This window comes from Schistocerca nitens, chromosome 4 (genome assembly GCF_023898315.1).
Source record: "Schistocerca nitens isolate TAMUIC-IGC-003100 chromosome 4, iqSchNite1.1, whole genome shotgun sequence".
Taxonomy (NCBI): Eukaryota; Metazoa; Arthropoda; class Insecta; order Orthoptera; family Acrididae; genus Schistocerca; species Schistocerca nitens.
The window spans coordinates 908,010,602-908,026,803 of NC_064617.1; the positions used below are offsets into that span (position 1 = coordinate 908,010,602).

At 44.0% G+C, this 16,202-nt stretch overlaps 1 protein-coding gene across 1 annotated transcript in view; it reads right to left on the bottom strand.

Moving 5' to 3' along the window:
• Positions 1–16,202, bottom strand: part of LOC126252654 (zinc finger protein jing) — a 206,845-nt gene that overhangs the window by 31,289 nt on the left and 159,354 nt on the right. Inside the window, exons 4-5 of the mRNA XM_049953556.1 lie at positions 6,517–7,570; positions 3,078–3,275 (exon numbers count right to left, since the gene is read on the bottom strand). Of these exons, the coding sequence (XP_049809513.1) occupies positions 3,078–3,275; positions 6,517–7,570 (1,252 nt within the window). The remainder of the gene's footprint in view (positions 1–3,077; positions 3,276–6,516; positions 7,571–16,202) is intronic.

The following is a 16,202-nucleotide window of genomic DNA, read 5'->3' on the forward strand; positions in this document are numbered from 1 at the left end:
AGCAGTATTCGGAGTGCAGAATCTCCTGTAAGGCATAGTGTTTGTGGTTCCCTCAGTTACTATTTACAAGAAACATTAAAGAAAGCTGTTGGAAAGCCAGATGCACATCAAAAAGAAGTGCAGAAATAGGTCAAAACAGTAGTTTGTAAGGGGTAAGTTCTAAGAAGCAAAAATAATATTTTATGATACAGTGAACCAATTCAAACACACACTATCTCCTTTCCAAGTGAATACTAGGAAATATTTTTCCTAGTAAGAACACCTTACAGAAATTTTATCTTTCATCTCTCTGAAAAGAAACTGGTGTCACAGTTACAACAAGTAATAGCTGATAATCCAGTCTTTTTTTTATGCTGGCTGAGTACTGATTGGCAGAATAAAATGTGTTTTCCACTATTTTATTAGTATTCTTGGATAAAATACAAACAAAACTAACGTTTCTTAACTAATGATCTGAAGAAAACAGACTATCCTTGCAGAATGAAGTATGACCATAACTAGTACCTAAAAGACAGCTCATTACATGTTTCTGGCATTTTACAATGTGTGGTCTATTTGCAGTAATTTTTAACATCTGATTTGACTGCACACACTTTACCAGTGTGTCCTTGAAGCATTAAAAATGAATCCTCATATATTAATAAAACTCAGCTCCTGCCAGAATGTAAATCTGTGGTAATCACAAAACTCTCCATTGCAGACTTCTCCTGCCAACACTACACGGGGTACTTTGTTGAAAATAGCTAAGTTTTCAACAGATTTAGCTTGTACACAATTTTTTTAATGCTTTGCCAAACAACTTCGTGGAGAGTTAAACTGGGATCATACGTATACTTGCATGACAAAATTTGGGAGGGATGCTTCAAAAGACCATAAAGTTGAATGTTTCAATATGCCCGAAGGAAGAGAGAGTGGGGTTTAACATCTTATTAACAAGGTCACTAGAGATTGTGGCCCTCTCTCTCACACAGAAAGGAAATTGCCAATGTCTTTTCAAAGAAGACATCTCAGCATTCACCTTAAGCAGTTTAGGGAAATCACAGGAAATCTATATCTGGCTGTCTAGGCAGGGATTTGAACCAAAACACTGCCCCCCTCCCCTCCCCACCAAAATATGAGACCAGTGTCTGATCATTGAACCACCTCACTCAGTTACATCCAAAGGAAGCATCACAAGGAACCAGAAGCAATAATTTAGCACAGATGATCAGAAAGACTGTTGAAATAGATATTGCCACAAAAAAAGCTCAAGACTACATTGTTTCTAATAACATTGTATTTCTTTTCTTATATTGTGTGTTTTGTTTTTACACTGAAATTTCTTTTGTGTAAAATTGCTCGTTTTTGAACATCTTCAGTGATGTTTGAAACCTAAATTGTTTTGGTCAAACTCTAACTGTGTATATTGATACACTGCAGGAATAATAGGTCACATCCAGCAATGTGCTGGACACATGGCGATGTGGCGTCTGTGACTGCACAGGCCAAATGGAACAGAGTTGGGCTGAAGTCTGATGATGTACCAATGTTGAAATATTGAAAGAGGGGTTGCTCATGTAAATTTCAGTGCAAAGGAAGGAATTCTGTCTGTGGTAAAGCCTGTGTTAGCTTGGATGCACCTCACAATTTACTGCCAGAAGGTGGTATACAGTCACCCAAACAGTGGTGTTATCTGCTGTAACTTATTTTTACTTTGCAGCACATGAATTTTATGAATAGTATTTTTGTCCAAAAGATCTGTAAAGTATGCCTGAAAATATATCCAACTGCACAAACTATTTTTATCATGTGCTGGACAAAACCTGAAGGATGCAGTAAATTAGTCCAATCAATTTGTGTTTAAAACTGTCATTTCTGTAAAAAGAATTGTAGGAATCTTTCTCAGCAGTTCTATCTCTTTTTTGGAGTGCTGAATCAGAATTTCATGTGTCCTGGTGTGTAGGTGGTCAGCTTCACAATGAAAGTGCAAGAATTTTTCTGCACGAAGCTGTTACCACACTGTAAAGGTTCGTACTCCAACATAGGTGACAATTTTAATACGGGCAATTAAAATAACCTGGACAAGTACTGCTGTCTTGCCCAAGACCCTACATGTACACTTTCTACTGCCTAAGGAACACTGTCTTTGCCACCAAAAGTCAAACGGAGACAAGTGTGTGTGTGTGTGTGTGTGTGTGTGTGTGTGTGTGTGTGAGAGAGAGAGAGAGAGAGAGAGAGAGAGAGAGAGAGAGAGGCCCAGAAGGCAGTTTTAGTAATTTGTCACTTTGCTCCTTGCCCTCTGAGAAAACTAAATTTATTTATTTTGTGTGTTTTCGCATAAGGGTCAAAAACATTTCTTTTGAGCTTATTCTATCACGTTACTGCTCATCAGAAAATCACACCTGATTAGTGCATTTTGAAGGAAATTTTACCTATTTTACTTTTGTGTAAATCATCTTCAAAAAACACACAGCTTTTGAGATATATGGGAAAAACTGAAAAAGTAAAAATATTTTGAGGTTTTTTGAATTTTTTGTTGAGAAGCCAACCTCCTACAAGGCAACAAACATAAAATTCGATTTCAGCAACCTGAAGAACATATATCCCCACTGATAAAACGTAAATAAAATTAAATAAATAAAAAAAAGCTATTTTCTTACAAGAAAATCACTCTGACTGGGAAACAAGTATATCCAATAAATCTGGCATAAAATATGTTTTTTCCTTGTTTTTCTGCTTCATTGTTATAATTCCGATACACGGTGGTCCAAGGTAAACCAAATTCAAATGATGAACATTCCATTAATTACCTTATTTTAATCTGTTTCTCCCTTCGTGGCAGCGAATTGTGTTGCTGCATCTAGTATCTTCTATTATAAAGGGTTCCATTTATATTGGCACATTTAGCATGTCACCTCTCTGAACATTATTTCAGCTTATTTCTGAACATTACAAGTGTTTTATTATCTCTCTTCCCCCCCCCCCTCCTCAACTTGTTTTCAGAAGCTCTTGCAAAAGTCGTTAATTGTTATATAAATTGAAACTGGATTAAAATAAGTAATTCTTATTATATAATATATAGTACTTTCACTACACACCTGTGAGCTAAATCGCTGTCCACAGCCATCGACAATGCAGCGGAATGGCTTGTTACCGCCGTGACTAAGCACATGCCTTTCCAGCCACGAACGAGAGCAAGACGTGCGGCCATAAACTTTACAGCGTGTCCACAAACACACATAGTTCTCGCCTTCACAACTGATTTGTGACTGTGTTTGAGGGTTGACATGGCTGACCTGATAACAAGCAACACACATTTACAATGTACATTCAAATGCTGACAACACACACACAAACGTGAGAGAGAGAGAGAGAGAGAGAGAGAGAGAGAGAGAGAGAGAGAGAGAGAGAGAGAGAGAGAGAGAGAGAGAGATGTTAATGGTGTATACCAAAAAACATTTAAGAAAATGGCAATTTTAGAGTACAGTCCAAGTGCTGACAAGCTGAAGTATACACAAAAACTGTAGTTAATTTTTAATTTTTCCATATTACATATTTTTCACCCTTAGAGAGTTCCTGGTTGATTTGAGTGCGTTTGAGAAAGAAAATACTTTAAGAGATTACACTGAACAGCAAAAACTGTGGTGAGATTGACCAGAATATTACAAGACAGCATTGATCTCAACATTTCAAAATCATCTCATTTGAGGGAGTGATAATGTATCATAAAAATACCAGAAAAGCAAGGGTCAGTAATACCAAATCCCACTTTTCCATGACATTTTATGCATCAGTGCAATGCATGTTCTCAAATCACATAGTAGATGCTCTGGGCTAGAAGTACTGTGCAGGATAAAGGCAGCTAATTTAGGAAGGGCCAGAAGGGCCATGTTAACCAACGTGATGCCCATAAATTTAGAAATGTTACATCTGATTTTTTTGAGGAGAGTGGAGTTATTTGAGAGCTACATCTAGACTGTAAGGTACATGTAGGTTTCAAATCAACAGCTCTTCAGTTTCAATTTACAAGATGACATGCAGCAGTTTTCCTAGCTACACCACGTGAATCTTGCGGAAATCTCTGTACCTCTGACGTATCAATTGGCCACATTCTTACTTGTTTTAAGTTCAATTGTTCAAATGGTTCAAATGGCTCTGAGCACTATGGGACTCAACTGCTGTGGTGATAAGTCCCCTAGAACTTAGAACTACTTAAACCTAACTAACCTAAGGACAGCACACAACACCCAGCCATCACGAGGCAGAGAAAATCCCTGACCCCGCCGGGAATCGAACCCGGGAACCCGAGCGTGGGAAGCGAGAACGCTACCGCACGACCACGAGATGCGAGCTAAGTTCAATTGTGAAGAAGTATTTATGTGTAGTAGAGAGGAAGAGCAGCATTACAATTATCTTAATCCTCATGTCTGTCAAGCTAGAGGAAGACCCAGATGTCCTCAAATTAACCTCTCAGACAAATTTGCAGAGCCTCAATCTCTGCTCTGGAGCAGACAGAATACACTCCTAGATGAATAGGATATGTCTCTTACAATCATTCCAAACACAAAACAAGTTTTCCTTGTTCAAATATGTAGTCTGGATGATCAAGGCTAACTGTCACTTCTTGGAATTACTGATGTGCCAATCTGTTTGTTACCACAGGAATCCCAAAATGCCAGATTCAATTGCTTGACGGAATGATTCACCATTTCTTCTTCTTGTTCTTTTTCACCAACTTTTCCCACTGCTTTGCAGCAGTAGTGGTTAACCTGATCCCTCCTACTCACTAGTGGGCGTGCCAGCCTGCATGGTGGGTGCCTGAGGTTTTAAAGACTTTTCTTTAGGTTTTCATAAAATTTTGACAAAGTATATGGTAAGTAATTATTATTATTATTATATGCTTTAACTTGCTGCAGTTCTGCTTTATGAATCTTATCAAGTTACTTTCTTACCTTATAAATCCCCTGAACTGTGGAATCAGTAGTCGGTCATAAAATTTTACTTCTAACAGAGTTTCAAAATTGGGCAGTAGTTTAAAAATGATTGACTACCTCTGCTCCACTAGGTTGATATTTTTTTTTATTGGTTTAGCAATATTAGTGACAGCTGACAGCCCATGTCCATAAGAACAGACACAATAAGGTGATGACAGCCAATGATCCCTACAGGGCAGATGCACATCGAACTCTAACTCTTACGGGAATCGGTGAAATGTTCTGAGTAATGAGGCTAATGAGCAGGGGCTCTATGTCATTGGTGTGTGGTGTAAGTTGAGGATCTGGGTCTGACGGGAGGTGTGCAGTTGTGGTGAATACTGTGCATGGATGGCGTAGTGGTCAGCGAAACTGCTTAGTGAGGAGGAGACTCGGGTTCGAATCCCAGTCAGCACAAATTTTCAACTAGCCTCACTGATATAAATCAGCACCAACAGGCAGCTAATGTCCAATTCCTTTTTGTCTTGATTCATTCTGGGTGCAGGATCAAAATGGTGTCTGTTCTTTATGTCATGTCCAAAAGGACAGACATCACATATACTGTCAGTTTCAGTTAAACTAAACAAGTCATCTATAGATCAATATCCAGCATTATAAGCTTATCCTCACTGAAAGTATTCACATAAAAACGCAAGTCTAATTGGGTGAGAAAAGACTTAGCATTTTAACACATCAAAAAAGAGGTTATGAAACCAGCTGAGCTTATGAAACTGATATTTTACTGCACTGACAACTGGAAGAAGTGTATTTATCAACTTTTCCATAGTTTTTCTTCATGCATGTCGATTCTACTTTGTTGTAAGACTGCATCTTCCTCAGGAAGTATCCCTTGTACTCTCACAGTCTATAAGAATACCCCTCCATATACTGACACATTTAACCAAACTTTCATTCATTCTGTGTCTTTGACTGCATTTGGCTGTAAGTACCAGCAGCTGATTTCACTGTTATTTCCAGAGCACTTTGTCAGTATCTGCAGCTTATCAGTGACTGTACCTCACTCATTACAATTTATTCTACAGTTTATGGAGAGTTATGCGGGAAGAACTTTACTGGACATGCCAGCTGCCAGAAACTTAATCCATGGGTTGCAACTGCACAATGAACAAGAGCTGCCTCACACTGTTTTTAGTTTTATGAAGTAAAAGTTACATCTGAGACAAATAGCATATTGCATCCAAGTAGGTTGTGGTTGTTAAAAATTACTTTGAATACACTTCTCCCTCTAACAGCAGTACAGAGCAAGACATTTGTAGCAAACCATTTACAGAATCACATAAAACACAGCAATAGCAGAATGTAACCATCAGAATGGAGATGAATGACAGTCTCAGTTTACTAAACATCAACAGATAAAAATAAGAATATACCAGTTACAGGACACAGAGACTGCCAATTTGACATTGTTAGTTCAAACAGTCTGAATCCTCAGGAATAGCTAAAAAGAGACAGACAAGTGAGGTAATAATGTAGAGGTACTCACAGACAATCGGACTCTAATAAACACAACAAAAGATCAACAGCTACACACGAGTTTATTTACCTGCAAGTGTTCGAGCAGAGCAGTGCTCGTTTCAAACTGAACATCACAGTCCGACCACTGGCAAACTACGGCATCCTGTGCATCCAGTTGAGTGGGCGCCTTGCTACACTGTGCTGCTGGGAAACGTATAGTCCTAGGCACAGACAGGATAGGTGAAGATAGTGACGGTTTGGAGCAGGACGTGGGACCAGACGGTGAGACGACTAGGTGAAGACTGTTGCCATCTGCAACAGACGGGGCTTCCGTCTCTAGAGGTGGCGAGGTCTCTGTGGACCCACTACAGTCCACCGTCGGGGGACGCGCTGGGGATTCCGCAGGAGGGGGTGGTGGCGGTCCCAGTAGAGAGTTCAGCTTCTGTGCGGAAGAAGACACGCGCCGGCACGCTGCCCCCACGGGACCCGACGCCTCTTCTAGGACACCCTTGCGTCCCTCACGAGCGTCGGTCACTCTCCGCGACATTGTCACGGCACCCGCTTTTGCGGCCAGTGCCACCAGTTCCTTCTTGGCACCATTTACAGGTTTGGCCTGCGTCTTGAAGTACTCCGTGATCTTGCCCTGCTGACGAGCGGCTACAGCTGCCGCTTTGCAGCAGCGTTTGCCGTGCAGGAGAGGAGTGTGATGGAGCTCCACCTTCAGGCGTTTGTGCGAGGGCGAGGGCGACCGGGAGGCAGCCACAGACGTGGCGGAACGCCGGTGTACGACGGTGGTGGCCGGTGCGGGGGCGGCCAACAGCGGTGGCGGGGGCGGTGGCGGGCCACGTTCTTCCTCCTCGGCGCTGCCCCCGGCCCAAGACCAGGGACCCGAGTCTCGCTCCCGCTCACCCTCCGAAGGCACATTGGGAGCCATCTGCGAGGCTGTAGACCAGGTGCGTTGGTTCTGCGGATGCTGTTGCTGCCTCCTCTGCTGCTGGAGCTGGTCGTCACCACTCTCCGAGTTAGAGGACGAGTGTGTGGAGGAGGCGGGGCTGTACGGCGAGCAAGGCTCTGTTATATCACTGGTGCCGCTGCTGGATGACGAAGCCGAGCAGTCCGTGCAGCTCAGCGTCGCCACGCCACTGAAACAAAGAGGAGGCATCGAGTTGACAGATTATTGGTAAACCTGTTGGATTTGAACAGATAAGTGAGTAAGCTTAATTTCTTGCAACAACACGATCTTGTAGACTCAGCATAAAGAAGTGCTGGTGTTTTCAGCAGCAGTGTAATAAAATAACTGCATCCTAATTGACAAAGATGAATTACAGTGTGGAAGACGAAGTAATAGTTATCCTGTAAGCGACTGATCATATCTACAATACTTGGCTTTGTAAAAAGCTGTCTGTTTGGGAACTTTCATCTTTTGCAAGTCTGGAACTAAGATAGAGATATGATGTGCTTATACCAGGTTTTCATGTAATTCTGTTCAATTCATTTGGCACACACCAGCGAATTGGCTAATGTTGTGCTGTGTTATCAGAGCTAACAGAACAGATAAGAAGAAAACACTGCGATGGAGTACATCATTTTAGTTACCGTAACACCCCACCCAAAGACAAGCTCTCGCTGTGCACATACATGGATGGAACTCTGGTACGATTAAATAACCACGCAGCAGTCCCTTGAAGGACATTAATGAACCAGTGGAAATGTTAATGGGAGGGGGGGGGAGGCGCTTCCAAATGTGGGTATGACTAAGCTCCCCAAAAATACTGCTCTACTGTGTTGCTCTCGACTACTGAGTTCAATCGTGGGAGTGCACTGATCGATGTGTCATCGATACTAATGTTATTATCTTGCTGTTCCAAAAACAGAATTTTTAAATCCAACTGCATGCAGTAAACATCATTATTCGTGATTGGGGCATTTCACATTAAAAATATGGATGAATCAGTCTAAGTGTAACAGCAGCTCTTCAGTAGACTGCCAACGTCCAAGTAGAGAGCCTTTCTGGTCATCCCTACCACTGTTCCAAATCCGGAATCAATTTCTGTAGTTACTCTTTGTAATATAAAGGCAATAACAATAATAATTATGGTAGTAGTAGTAGTAGTAGTAGTAGTAGCAGAAATGATTTCACACCTTATTGAAGTGGTGACAGATTCTCAGAAAATGTAATTTTTGTTTATATACTTAGGGAAAGCAAAAGATTGCCAGATTTTTCGCTAACAAACAGGGCAGCAAGATACGAGCTTTGACTGAGGACAAAGTTGTCCCTATTCGCTTATAGCAAAACTGCCATTGCTCAGGTTGTCTACTTGTGGCGCACACCATTGACATACTGTTGCTGATGTGCATCTTTTAGGTATCAGCTATCATTTGGCCCATTTCGTTGTGCATATGACCCAGTTCCTGTTCACCGACTCTTCACTTTTAGTGATTTCTCCTACATCTTCGGCAAACTTTTGTGTCCTTAACAAACGCCTCTCACATCGTGATAATCCTACGTTTCCGTCACTGCCTCCACTATATTGTATGAATTAAATAAATAAATAACAATTGTGACAATGAGCAACCCTATCGTGTATCTTTTCTGATTTTTGTGTCTTATCCTGTCAGCATTGACTACTCCAGTTTGCTTCGTAACGATACCACAACAGTTGAAATCGTCAACTTCATATTCAGCACAAGAGACGTGCTGACGACCTTTGACCACAGCAGCATGTGTATGGTGGCGAACACCACAACAAGGATTGGAGAACTACGAAACTCGAGCGGGTGTGAAGTTACCACGCCTCGCGTTTAAGCAATCAGTACGAGTGGAACCAAGGTCACGGCCCCGTCCCCAGAACATGGTATCTGTAACAGCGGGGCGGTAGTGGGATCCTGAGATGGTAGCGGCAGCTATGCGGAGGTCAATAAACTCAACTAAAGGTCACATGCATTGTTAAGGTCCTTGAACTATCTTTCGCGGGGAGCGGAGGCACGGCAACGACGGCGGCAAGGCTTAGGAAGGGTGGGTAGGGAGGAGGGGAGAGGGGAGGGGTGGGGAGGGGAGCTGAAGCCGAGTGGTGGGGGCGGCGCCAGCTGATGGTGGGGGGACCCGGCCGGTGGCGCCGCGCGCGGCGGCAAACTGAAGCGGCAGAGGTTACCGAATCGTTATGTAGCGGCCGGGCCGAGGCCTTGAACGCTATTTGCATCCGAGCGGAGGGGGCGAGAGGGGAGGGGGCGCTGTGTTTGGGCTGGTGTGGCGGCTAGTCGGGAAGTGGGCCGAACACGAGGCGCTCGCGCCCGCTCCCACGGCGACGACACCTGCCGGCGCCATATTATAGTAGCCGCGGGCAGACAGCCGGACGTCATCTCGCACTCCGTCACATTGTGATGACAGCAAATGCGTTTGCTTGACGTATGCGAAAAAGATTAACAGTAGAAAGTTACATATTACCTGTACGAGAGGAGATGGACAACAATTAACAAAGCGGATGTAATTGTCAGTGTAGCGTAAAGCGGAACAGCAATAGCCCTCAAACACAAGGGCTAAATCATTGACCTGGAAACAGCTCGCTTTTACTATTTTTGTGATTCGGATAAGAAACATATAAACAGCGACGCTCAAGAGAAGAATAAAGCAAAATCGGATGAAGCTAAGCCCTCACCGTGAGGTGACGAAAGTCATGGGATACCTCTAACCCGTAACTCGAGAGGTGACTTTTCTGTATCGTATAGCACAACACGGAGTCTCTGGGACCCGTGTGTTTAAACCGAGGTTGAAGGCAAAAATCATATGAAATTTTTAATTTATGCTATATAACGTTTATTTTCACAATTATTTAAGTGTTGTTTAAATGCTTCTAGTTTATTTTATTGCACTAAACAAACCTGCAGCATTTTAATAATTATCACACAAAAGCACATAATTTTGTGTGGTTATTTTAAATAGTACACATAAATAGACTGTTAGGGGTACTGAATTTTACATTCTGAAAAATTAGTATGTAGCAAATAAATTTCCATACAGAACTCAATTCCAGGGTTTAAATTTGCGAATAAAGACTCCATCCGATAGCTAGAAAAAGAAACACTGTCAAATTCGCATGGGTTGCTGGGAACTACATTCTTCTTATTACTACTCAGAACACATTCGATTTAAACAGACACTATGTATTTCATTGAAGAAACAGACAGATCCCCATCACAACTTTCCTGAATTTCTTCCTCTCAATGATACTCTTCTTCGATAGCAGAACTGAAATCGCTGGCTAATGTAAAATCTTCAGGTTTTCGTGTATTTCTTGATCTATATCACTGACAACTTCCTCCACGGACCGACTAACAATTTCATCAAACTCGTGAAAGTTAAAACTGACAAATTTGTGTGAACACATTTTGAGCTATACGGTACCGTACTGAAGAAAATAGGTACGTTGTTCACGAGTCTAGGAGACTCCAACACCTATCAGTAACCCGTGTGAACAATAAACAGATGGCGATAGCGAAAGCGACAGCAAAACATCGTAGGCTTGGCAATTTAAGATGGGTAGGGGTAGTATAGAAGCATTCCATCACAACTAGCCTTGGAGAGCACGCGGTCTGAGAGACCACACCTCGTAAGGGCTACTACCGTGTCTGAAGTCCTTTTGTGCGGCATAGCACGGCTACTCGACGTGGAACGGACTTCACAAGTCGTTAGAAGTCCCCTATAAAAATATTCAGCCATGCTCCCTCCACAGCCAGGGAAAGTGTTGGCGCAGCAGGATGTTGTGCACGAACTAATCTCTCGATTATGTCCAATAAATGTTCGATCGGATTCATGTCGGGTGGCCAGAACATACGCTCCTGTTGTCCTGATTGTTCTTCGAACCAATCGCGAACAATTTTGGTCCTGAGACTGGCGCATTGTCATCCATAAAAATTCCATCATTGTTTGGGAACTTCCGTAGTTGTTTGGGAACGAAGTCCATGAATGGCTGCAAAGGGTCTCAAAGTAGCCAAAGATAATCGGAGGATCCAGTCTATTCCATGTAAACAGCCCACAGCACCCGCCTGCACAGTGCCTCGTTGACAACCCGGGTCCACGGCTTCGTAGGATCTGCGCGACACTAACACTCCCATCAGTTCTTGCCAAATGAAATCGTTACTCATCTGACCAGGCCACGGTTTTCCAGTCGTCTAGGGTCCAACCGATATGGCCACGAACCCAGGTGAGGCGCTGCAGGCGATGTCGCGCTGTTAACAAAGGCACGCGCGTCGGTCGTCTGCTGCAAAAGCCTACTAACGCCAAATACTGCCGCACTGTCCTAACGGACACGTTCACTAAGACCTCCAAGGAAAAATGTTTGCGGTCGCCGCAAATCGACAGCAACGAATGTTTTTTCAGGGGTCGAAAAATATGGAAATCACATGGGGAGGTATCTGAACTGAATGGGGATGTGGAAAGCCTTTCCAACAAATCTTCTGCGGTTACTCTAAAATATCTTGACAACTTGAGGACCGTGGCCGTAGATGTGCTTCGGACCACGAGGCGCTAGCCTGGGTACAATCGTGGGTAACCACAAACAGTTTTTTCCATGAAGGTACTGACCGTCTTGTCTCACAGTGGAATATATTTATTAACAGTTATGGCAATTATAAATAACAAACAGTTTACTTAGTTTTTTCCACCCGTATCGTTTCCATCTGACTACCCCTTATATACACGTATAATTTTTTTGTGGCATTTGAAAGGTTATACTAAGAGAACTTCAACGACGTAACATGTGTGGGACTTCATTAAATAGCATCAAGGTAACAGCGCCTCAAACCACTGTCCATCCGCCAGAAGAAGAGTTCCACGGACGTCTACTCGGTTATACCAAATGCAAGCAAACACGTAGCTCAGGCAGAGTTCGTATATTTATGACAGCTGTCGTACCAAGTGCTCACAATATTGACACAGCACAATGGCTCTGAGCACTATAGGACTTAACTTCTGAGGTCATCAGTCCCCTAGAACTTAGAACTACTTAAACCTAACTAACCTAAGGACATCACCACACACATCCATGCCCGAGGCAGGATTCGAACCTGCGACTGTAGCGGTCGCGCGGTTCCAGACTAGCCACCTCGGCCGGCACACACAGCATTGCTACGCGCTATAAAGGGATACTGGAGAAACAATACTGCACGATGAATTTCATCTGGAGTTAAAGGCATTTCATGCCTTCGAAACTCGACAGTTTCTGCTAGAGCACATCTCTCTCAATTTTTCGCCACAGATTAAATACAAAAATGTAAAGTCTGGTGAGTATGCAGACCATTTTGCGTTTCCAAAACGACCGTCCCAAAGCTCTCCAACTCCCCAAATGTTCTGTTAAGAGGGTCCGTTGTCAGCACAGTCGTGTTGGCACCACCGTCCAGTAGGATGTCTTCCGCTAACTGCGGCAGCACCATTTTTGAAGTCACTGCCACGAAGCTGTAGGTTCAGTGATATGTGAAGAGATTGAAATGCGACGGAATGTAACGCTCGCACAACACTCGTTTGGTTGATCTCTCGCGCATTTCAGAGATGTCTCTTACTGACATTTGCATAGCGTGTTGCTGCTGCTAAAATGTTAGTTTCGTTTCTTTCGTCAATGGCTCTAGTTTTTCCTTGGCGTACTTCATTTCCCGCATTTCCAATTCCTGGATTATCTTTTTATAATGTTTGCAAAGGCGGATCGATGTTCACTTTTTCCGACTGTCTTGTAGGTTAAGAATGTATAAATAGCTTTGCGAGCAAGTTGCGTTATTGTTAGAACCACAGAACACAGACTGATGGGCTTCTATCGCAAAGGTAAACAAGAACCATACCCGAGTTAAGTGATTGCTTACATTTGGTGTAATAGGGCAAACCTCTTCTCATTACGGCGGGACAGTGGTTTGCGGCGTTGTTGTCTTTGATAATATTTGATCAACACCTATACAAGTAACTTGTACTAATTCGGCGACTATGGACGATTAAAATAACTTGCTAACGTTAAGAAATTCTCCACACTGTTCGCTACAACTGTGCGAAAACTGTAACTCGATGTAGTTATTCATTCTGGACGTATTTCGGGTGATCTGTCGTAGCTGCCTCACACTGTATTTGGGCTGTTGATAAGATAGCGATGTATCGACATTTCCCCAAAAAATACCAATACATATGGGCAACATTTTCACCTAATATATGGATATCGAATTGGCAATATCGAGTGCCGATATTTTCTTTTTCGCAGTTTTTGGGAAATATTTGAAATTTTAGTAGGACACAATTTTATTTTCACTGTGTGAAAGCGTCTTATCAGGTCCAGCCTCTTTCTTTGACTCTGTGAACAAAGGATAGGTAGTACAAAGTAGTGTCCGCTTGCACTGGGCGGGGGAGGGGGGGGGGGGGGGGGGTGAGCGTGTGAGTGAATGAAATAACAAAACTTCCGATGTGAAGACATTTCACACCAGATGTGCTATTTCTTCACATCGGCATTCTTCAACTACAGTTGCTGAAAATGAACAAAAATATAAAAGACAAGATTAGTCTTTGCGGAGACGTGTGAAGGGAAATAGGCGCTCGGCGCTAACAATGTAACATTTTAGGTTCACCGCGCAATTTTGAAGCTACAACTTCGAGGTCGCTAGCATTTGATGGTTCAAATGGCGCCAACCACTATGGGACTTAACATCTGAGGTCGTCAGTCTCCTAGACTTAGAACTACTTAAACATAACTAACCTAAGGACAAAACACACATCTATACCCAAGGCAGGATTCGAACCTCCGTAGACATAAAAAAAAAATACAAGGAAGTCGACATGAAGTGTCCTGGACAAATCCGACATGTGATGAAACCGAACGACGGATCCATCGTACACCTTTTATTGTGCCACTTACACGCAGTTACCATTGTTAGCAAAATGGTTATCGCCCACCTGAAGACGCATCGTTTCCCTTACAATTCTTGCTCAAAGCGGGATAAGCAGGCTACTACCTTGTTGATATACAGAGTATCTAATAAGAAATCTATACTTAAATGCACAACTCAAACCGGCGTGTATTTCCAATGTATAGCCGATGTATTTTTACAGGCCGTTACGTCGTGTTTTTACGTCGATATATACACTCCTGGAAATGGAAAAAAGAACACGTTGACACCGGTGTGTCAGACCCACCATACTTGCTCCGGACACTGCGAGAGGGCTGTACAAGCAATGATCACACGCACGGCACAGCGGACACACCAGGAACCGCGGTGTTGGCCGTCGAATGGCGCTAGCTGCGCAGCATTTGTGCACCGCCGCCGTCAGTGTCCGCCAGTTTGCCGTGGCATACGGAGCTCCATCGCAGTTTTTAACACTGGTAGCATGCCGCGACAGCGTGGACGTGAACCGTATGTGCAGTTGACGGACTTTGAGCGAGGGCGTATAGTGGGCATGCGGGAGGCCGGGTGGACGTACCGCCGAATTGCTCAACACGTGGGGCGTGAGGTCTCCACAGTACATCGATGTTGTCGCCAGTGGTCGGCGGAAGGTGCACGTGCCCGTCGACCTGGGACCGGACCGCAGCGACGCACGGATGCACGCCAAGACCGTAGGATCCTACGCAGTGCCGTAGGGGACCGCACCGCCACTTCCCAGCAAATTAGGGACACTGTTGCTCCTGGGGTATCGGCGAGGACCATTCGCAACCGTCTCCATGAAGCTGGGCTACGGTCCCGCACACCGTTAGGCCGTCTTCCGCTCACGCCCCAACATCGTGCAGCCCGCCTCCAGTGGTGTCGCGACAGGCGTGAATCGAGGGACGAATGGAGACGTGTCGTCTTCAGCGATGAGAGTCGCTTCTGCCTTGGTGCCAATGATGGTCGTATGCGTGTTTGGCGCCGTGCAGGTGAGCGCCACAATCAGGACTGCATACGACCGAGGCACACAGGGCCAACACCCGGCATCATGGTGTGGGGAGCGATCTCCTACACTGGCCGTACACCACTGGTGATCGTCGAGGGGACACTGAATAGTGCACGGTACATCCAAACCGTCATCGAACCCATCGTTCTACCATTCCTAGACCGGCAAGGGAACTTGCTGTTCCAACAGGACAATGCACGTCCGCATGTATCCCGTGCCACCCAACGTGCTCTAGAAGGTGTAAGTCAACTACCCTGGCCAGCAAGATCTCCGGATCTGTCCCCCATTGAGCATGTTTGGGACTGGATGAAGCGTCGTCTCACGCGGTCTGCACGTCCAGCACGAACGCTGGTCCAACTGAGGCGCCAGGTGGAAATGGCATGGCAAGCCGTTCCACAGGACTACATCCAGCATCTCTACGATCGTCTCCATGGGAGAATAGCAGCCTGCATTGCTGCGAAAGGTGGATATACACTGTACTAGTGCCGACATTGTGCATGCTCTGTTGCCTGTGTCTATGTGCCTGTGGTTCTGTCAGTGTGATCATGTGATGTATCTGACCCCAGGAATGTGTCAATAAAGTTTCCCCTTCCCGGGACAATGAATTCACGGTGTTCTTATTTCAATTTCCAGGAGTGTAGATACATTTTCTCGATATATCGAGGGCCAATGGTATTTTTTTAAATATCGATATATCGGACTCCTGATATTATAAAAACATATCAGCAGTCCTACCCTGTATACTGCAAAACTGTCATTAAACCAGTTGGCGATACCGACCGCACTACTTAAAGCTTAGGGTGTGGCAATGCACGCAATTTCTGACTGGTAGATTGTCTCCATTTACTTGTCTCTGTTTACTTGGCACACGTTCGAGAGCG